The sequence below is a fragment of the Alosa sapidissima genome, chromosome 11 (genome assembly GCF_018492685.1).
Source record: "Alosa sapidissima isolate fAloSap1 chromosome 11, fAloSap1.pri, whole genome shotgun sequence".
NCBI classification, from domain to species: domain Eukaryota; kingdom Metazoa; phylum Chordata; class Actinopteri; order Clupeiformes; family Clupeidae; genus Alosa; species Alosa sapidissima.
Genome location: NC_055967.1, coordinates 31,841,988 through 31,849,817, shown reverse-complemented (window position 1 = coordinate 31,849,817; position 7,830 = coordinate 31,841,988). Strand labels below are relative to the sequence as shown.

General features: G+C 46.6%; 1 protein-coding gene across 4 annotated transcripts in view; it reads right to left on the bottom strand.

Moving 5' to 3' along the window:
- LOC121723600 (DENN domain-containing protein 2B-like) overlaps positions 1-7,511 on the bottom strand; it is a 27,340-nt gene extending 19,829 nt beyond the window's left edge. For 2 of the 4 annotated variants that reach the window (XM_042109425.1, XM_042109429.1), the window contains exons 1-5: positions 7,254-7,511; positions 4,748-4,847; positions 2,518-3,792; positions 2,053-2,198; positions 681-814 (exon numbers count right to left, since the gene is read on the bottom strand). In XM_042109425.1, coding sequence (XP_041965359.1) covers positions 681-814; positions 2,053-2,198; positions 2,518-3,792; positions 4,748-4,818 — 1,626 coding nt within the window. In that variant the 5' untranslated portion in view covers positions 4,819-4,847; positions 7,254-7,511. Of the gene's footprint in view, positions 1-680; positions 815-2,052; positions 2,199-2,517; positions 3,793-4,747; positions 4,848-5,831; positions 5,970-7,253 lie in introns of those variants that run through there. The other 2 variants (XM_042109428.1, XM_042109427.1) reach the window with 2 other exon arrangements.
- Between the last annotated feature and the right edge of the window lie 319 nt (positions 7,512-7,830).

Genomic DNA, 7,830 nt, shown 5'->3' with positions numbered 1-7,830 from the left:
GGGAAAATAAGTCCCGACAGGGCGAACCGGACCCCGACGCGCCAGCGGAGGGGTCTTGTTTCGCCCTGAAGGGACTTATTTTCCCATAATGACCGGCGTTCTATACATTATCCCGCTTATTATATGGCTACCTGCCAAAACGAAAAAAATAAACTCCACGATATGTCTCTTTACACTTATTTGTTACCGTTTCGTCGTGGCTTTTTCTGAAAAACAAATAGTTCGCAACACACACTGAACTTGAATCAAACATTATTTAGAACACAGCTGATCAACCGTCTGCTTTCACTTTTGAATGAAGTTCCAATGCAAGAAGTGACCGGAATACTTGCGGAGTGATATGATCAGCAGCACAAAACCCGTTGCCATTGACAGCGGTAATTATATGTTTGCAGCGGTAATTACATGAATTTATTTTACCGTAGAACGTTGGGAAATCCCATTCAAGTTAATAGAGCGTTCTACTAGCATTGTGAAGAGCCGTATAATAAGTTATCTTAATGCAGAGGAAGTAGATTGGGAACCAAATAGAATGTTCAAGCATTGTTTTTGTTTTTATTGTTGAAAGGGTCCATAGTCAATTAGCCAGGCTAGGTTTGACACAAGAAGGGTTGAACTCTGGTCAAATAACCCTGATCTGACCCTGGTCAGTGTTCTAAAAGAGGTGTATGTATCTCTACCTGAGGTGGTATGACGCTCTTCCTCTCCTCCCTCGCCAGGCAGCTCTGTCTGTCTCTTAGGTCCCCTTCATCATCAGGACTCTCTTTATGGGACACTGGGGGGGGGTTTCCAGACCTCACAATGTCATAAGCATCTGAGCAAACAGGACTAAACTTGAACATTCCTCATATCTGTTAAATGCTCCTTTATAATGTTAGTAAGACATTGCACACACACACACACACACACACACACACACACACACACACACACACACACACACACCTTCTGAACAAACACTGTTCAATATACGCACTATATGATACAAACACTGTACATTGTGGTGCTGTTGACGTGTATTAATATACCATTTCCTGTCAATGATTAGACTAAGCTAAAATTAGTAAAGGATCTAATTACCGGTACTAAATTAAAAAGTTAATCATTCTGTCTGTATCGCATAACCACCTTCAGGGCATACTGTATGACTCAGAGTTTAATGATGAGTAAAACAGAAACGTGACAACTTTAACAAGAGTCAGGGTGTGAGTGAAATCTGTTTACATCTGCCACACTATTATCCTGAGAGGATCTACTGTGGTCTCCCAGACTATTTAGATGTCAGATGCGCTTTGTCCAAAGCACACTCGACGCCCAGGCGCGTAGCCCAGAGAGAGGGTGCAACTGGAAACCTCTACCCGCTCACCAAAAACATCAGTGCCTGAGCAGGCCCGAGACAACGGAGGGGGAGGCTGTTGATGTAAGTGTGACTGAGACCGGCGAGGTCAGACTTTTCCCAAGAGTCCTCATTCTCCACAGGCCCACACGGTGCACCGAGAGCCCGAGGAGAGACTGCAGCGGGTGGATTTATGAGGTCACAGGGGTCACTCATAGTCATTTCTCTGCATCGCAATGCAAACAGACCACCGCCCAGAACACATTCCTTTCATACTATAGCACCAGTGATTTAGACGCTATAAGCAATAAAACTAGAAAAGGAAACCTTGCATATTTATCAACATTACTCAAAGCCACGAAAGGTATGTGTCACTACAGACAGGGCAGGCAGGATTGGGGACAGTGGGACAGGACGGGAGACAGTGACATATTATATACATATTATACACCCTGGATGTTAATTAAGCCTGGCTCACACTTTCTTAGGTTGTCAATTGATCTAAAGGCAGAGTTTTTACTAGCTTTTGCTGATGAAAAAAACTCCCTGCTGGATGGGACAAAAGTGCTTTTTATTGTGTTTTAAGTGGGGAGGTCTTTGTAGACCATTTTAGACCAACTAATCCTTACAATCAAAAGACTTGGCATTTAGATTACAATTTTGTGACTAAATTTAATAAATCATGTTCAGAATCAGTGTCAGTTTGTGCTGCTCACCGCTGATGTCTTCATACGGGTTCTCTTCACAAGAGCTCTTAGAACCAGAGCGATGGCACATTTGCATGGAGACAGTTCCATTTGTCTGAACTGTGATTGGCTGAAAGGTAGGACGATGGGCAGCATCGCCTAAACAGTACCAGTCCCTGCAACACACAAGACACACATCCTGTTGTCCTGACAAAAACATTCACACAAGCATTTCCCAACATACTTGACAAAGCTAAATTATAGACACTCACAGACACACACACAGATCTGAACTAACTCATTTGTACAAAAGTATTACCTTAAATACTTCCAATGAAGGAAAATGTATCCATACACAAAAAAATACAAAATCTATATTATCTATATTATGCTCAGGTACAATTTAGAAAATAAGGAAATACAATTATTGCTAAGACACCAATTTGTGACTCACATCCCACTCAGTTTTATGCACAGAGACCAAGGGCTCCTCACCTGCTGAGAACGGTTCTGCAGAAGCCACTGCCTGTTCGGATGTGCTGACGGGTGTGCCTGGGGAGGTGGGGGGTTGGGGAAGGCGACAGCATGCGTGGGTGACTCTGAGGGGGGCAGCCATTGCCAGGCGAGGTGGGCCTCTCGTGAGGGTGGTTGAGCTCATACTCAAAGGTGCGCTTGGGCTTGGGTAAAGGGTTGACGGGCATCCCTTTGGGGGGGTTCTGCTGGGCGGCACCCGGGCTTTTTAGAGGTGTGGGGCTTTGCACCCTCATGTGGCCCGGCCTGAACTCTGGCACAGGGCTAGTACACCTGCTCAACTGTTTCCGCTCAAGTCCCCCCAAAGGCCTGCTGGACATGGAGGGGTTGGGGATAGATCCCCCAGGTCCGAAACAGCTGCTCGGGTACTGGGGGGCCTGCTCGGGGCAGTCTTTCAGCGCCTGCTCTATCTCCTGCACACGGCTGAGCACGGAAGAGCGCCCCCTGTGGGTGGACAGGGACCGCAGCAGCATCGCCTGGGCCTCTCGCCGACTGGGCCTCTTCTCCAGGCGTCCCATCGCTCCTCCTCGGCGGACCTCGGAGCCTCCGCCTCCGCCTCCGCCCTCCTCGTCCTCCGTGCCCGGGTATGAGCACTCGGAGAAGGCGCGACTCAGCTTGCGCAGGTCCTGGAAGTCGAAGGCCTTGTCGCTGCAGGGGGAGGACAGCAGACTGGGGCAGCCTTCACTACCCCCGGTCTGCTCCCCCAGGGATCGCCGCTCCACATAGAGACTCATCCGGGGGAGTTCAACCCGGCAGTACTCCCTCCGGGGCAGACGGCGCGGAACCGGCTGGGCTGAGGCCTCCGGACCGGGTTGGTTGGGAGAGGACGGCTGGGTGGGAGTGGAGCTTCTGCTGATGGACAGTTTCTGCGGGGGGTTGGAGTTTGGCGACGTGTCGGCGGCCTTGTGCGTTGACCCTTGCGAGGGCGCGTTGCTTTGAGGGTGCCCGCTTGAAACCCCCTCCAGTCGATTCTCCTTCTGGCCTCTGCCTCGACCGGGAGTGGCCGGCTTGAAGACGGAGAGTTGGGGGTCCAACCGGCCAATCCCGCGGCTCCTCAGCAGCTTGAGGGAGGGGCATTCTGCGGAGAGGGAGGAGCTATTCCTGTTGTGGGGTCTGAGGAGGGCGTGGTCTGCAGGGCGAGTGGGGCGCGGCCGTGGGATGGACTCCTCACTGTCGCTGAAGGGGTGCGGAGAGCGCCTCATGACAGGCAGAGTGGGCGGAGGGGACACTGACTGGCACCTGAAACACACAAGACACACTCCTGCAAAACAGACCAATCTCTGTCCAGTAGAAAAGAACCGACACCACCGCCCTGAACCACATCACAAACACACACATCACATATGGGATGTGCACAGAACAGAATGCACCCCACTTCATGTCAAACGTGGTGGATGCACCAACCAAACAACATTGACTGTTGTTGGGGGTACAGATGCATTGTGGAGAAGTATCACTGTAATACATACACAACAGAGAATCAGGAGAACTTTAGAACTCATATAACCATCAGGAACGCTGCAACAGTCCAGAAACCTCAATAAAAGTAGTCAAAACAAAAGAAAACAGAACATAATTGCACATTAGTTTCAAATGAATAAAACCCAACAAACTGACAAATTCTTTTAGTCTGACACCATCTCTTTGACTCTGCCTGTGGACCACATGCCCCTCCTAGAGATACTGTCTTCGGGACACAAAGTAGGTTAGCAGAGTCTTTGTTCCGCACTCCAGTCTGACGGTTGTGCAATATTACGCTTGGCAGAGGGACTGGATTAGAGTGGGCGCTCGTTTCGTTTTCTGCTCAAAAAAGGCCAGAGGAACTCATCCAGAGCTCATTTCAGCGAGATCGCTGAGCGGGCCGGCCGCTGTGGAAATCCAGATGGGCCATTTCCACAGTTTACTGGAAATTTAATCTAAACCACATGGACATCCACCGTGCATGCTGGATGGATACATCACATACATCTTCCAGTTGTTTCATTTCAATTTTTTTAAGAGGGCAGGTTTTTCCTCTTGAGTATCACCATAACCTTGTCCACTGACACACGTCAAATCATCGTCTGACAAAGAGCTTGATCTCAAAATCTGGTTTTCAACAGTAAGCTCATATCTTTTGGTAGCCGTTTTTTTCTGTTTTTCTTTCTCCACCTGAGCACCTCTTCTGTCCCAAACCCGGATCAGCATCACTCACCTCTCTGGAATGTCCCCTGGTCCTCTGCCTCTTCGCTGAGACGCCGTTTTATAGTTCTTATTTGCGGTCATGGTGATCTTCCCTCAGACATTCCAGATACCTACAAAACAAAAGAAAACGACTTGGTTTCTCTTTCTCTGGAAGGTTCTAACTTGTTGAAATCAGGATTTAGCAACTCAGCCTGTCTGTCCCTGAGGAGTGGAGCATAGTTGGAAAGGACTACCAGCACCTGAAGGCATAGCTTCTCGATTCTCTGCTCTGACGAGTGTGCTATTTGTCAGCCTTGTCGGAGAACCAAGCCTTTGGCCTGCCATTGGAAACAAACTCTGTCTGTCTGAAGCACAGCTGAGCTGTCTGGGCTGTTCTCTTCTGGGACTCTCTGGCTCACTGATCCATAGATCTCCCAGTGAGAGCGAGCGAAAGCCAGGCGCTAGGCGTGCTACGCTAAAGTTGTCTCACCGCAAGCCCCAGCCAGAAGGAGGATCACTGTGCTTTACAGCCGGACATCTCCCAGAACCCATCAGATGAGGACAGCATCCTCAGTGAACTCGAAGTCAGAGTGAAATATGTCTCTGGCACCTGTGAGGCCTCTAGGGGCCTCGCATATGATGATCACCAGGGAAGTCCTGTGAACACTCTGAAACCATTTAGTGACTTTGAGTGGACTGGCACATTATCAGACAAATCAGTACCATATTCAGAAGAAAATGAAGCCGAGCAGGGCTGGGCAGCACAAAGAGCTGGAATATTTTTCAGGAGGATTAAAAAAACATCTTGCATAATGTTAAGCAGCCAACACTGTGAATAAGCCAAATGCCTTTTTCCAGTCAAAGACACAAACATTCTCATGACTAACACACATTAATCCCAATTTAAAAGGTCACTCTGCCTGTGCAATAAGAGATGCCAAAAATGTCAAACCAGTTGACCTGAGTATTGTTCCCCTTTCTGCTCTGTGTGAGGTATAAAATTGAGGATGAGAGAAGGCCTTTAGGGGCTGCTATCTGAAGGAGAGCGGTGGTCCTTGCTTTCTCTCCAGAAACAGACACTTGAGAAGGGAGAACACATTCTTTCTGTCACTCACTTCCTGCTTGGGAGGAATGGGAGATCTATGATCTCCATTTCAAATCCATCGCGAGGCAAACTCCCCCAGTGAAGCCTTTCTGGGTCATCCAATCAGATGTGAAAGTTCCCTGGGCAGCTGGACAATGCTGAAGTCATGCAGGGAGGAGAGAGCCGGTCAGAGTCTTGCCAGAGCACTCTGTGGCTTTACTCCAATACTGTTTCAGGGGGTAACATATGGATTAAGAGGTCCAGTGTTCTTTAACATATGAATGCATATTTGCCATAAATGCATACTTTATAGTTCTATGGGAAGGGTCAAATGGTTAAAGTAGAATTCAACCGCCACCTTGGAATCATTTTCCCCCAGTTTGCAGAAAACTGTCAGAGGAATGTTTCTCTCAGCCACTGTGACACTGCATAGTGCCATGTGACGGAGCTGACAGGTAGGGTCCTGCACCGTGAAAACAATGTAGGAACACCTGAATGGGTCACAGCATTTTAACACAACAGCTATGACAAAAGAGGGCATTTTAGGCAGACTGGTTGTGGCTATTCTTCTATACTACTAACTGGTGTAAGAAATCAACTTTCCAGAGTAACATACTAGCCCCCTTCTAATGACCACTTTTGGTTTCACAGTAAATACTAAAGGGAGAATAAAATATTGTATCCAACATGTGTTGTACTCTTTGCTGACATACTTTTCATTTGAAATGAAAAGCACAAATACAGCTACAGAGACATAAACCAAGGACTGACTGAATGAATGAATGAATGAATGAACGAATTACTGAATTTGTGTCTGAACTTAATCATGATTGAAGATGTCAGTCCCACATACCCCAAAAGGACTTTTATATTGTGCCTACTTTTTATTACATAAATGATGGAACTGGAATTGATGTAGTGTCAAAAGAATGTCAGTATCCTAAATCAACTACTGTGAAAATTGGCTTAGATTGAGAGAAATAGCCTACAGTCCGTTCTTTTGTGAAAAAGACAGAGGTCCCATTCAATCAGTCAAGACCAGATCCTCTTGTTAGTTTTTTCCAATTCGTTTTCAAAAGTTGCATTGTTTTCAAAAATCCAATCAAAAGAGGATTGGGTTGGCTTTTTTACACAATACGTGCATATACTGTACTTCTGCACTTAATGATTCAAGTCAAGTGTTAAGGTCAAGTTTTACATATCTACATTACATGACTATGAAAGAAATGTCATGTATGAACAATGTAAACAATTCGTTTCATGGGAACAGACAACAGCGCGGTGTTTATCTACAGGGGACTGTATCCCTGAAACCTAACAGCAGAACCGCAAACTGATGCGCTTTCTTTATCTTTTAAAGTCCCGTTTTAACATATATTTTAACAAGAACTGAACGAAATGCAAATAGATGTAACCATAATGATTTGCCTTCAAAGCACATAAACCCACTTACCTTCTTTTCAGCGTTTAATCAGAGTTCATTTCACCCCATTCCTAACAGTGCATTCCTCCTCCGACGGTCTAGCGACGAGTAGGAGGACTTTTGCGTCATGACAAAGGAGGCAGGAAAACTAGTTAACGGGGAGAGGTTTTACAGAAGAAACATTGAAAACGTGTCTTGTCATCTCTTCGTGATATGAGCCATTACATTAATTGCATCTCTGCCCAATTTCTTTCTGGGCAAAGTCCATCATGCCCTCGGGTGCCGTTTGGTAGATTGTCATTGCGCGTCGTGACGCACCGGTGGACACTGGTAAAAGCCCCTGCTTGTTCCATTAGTTGTGGTTTGTTTACCAATAAAACTGGGTTCCGTTGTGGTTGGGCTCATACTAAACATTTAGTTTGTTAATTAAGATGAATCTGAAGTCACCTATCACTAAGACTGCTTTCACAGACAGATGCACCGAATAAAGGCAACATCACAAATTAGTTAATAGGCCTATCAATTACAATCAGGCCTGCACTGATCATTTTCTGGAACAAAGGAGGCAAAACACATCACCATAATCATTTTGTTGAGGTAGCCCACC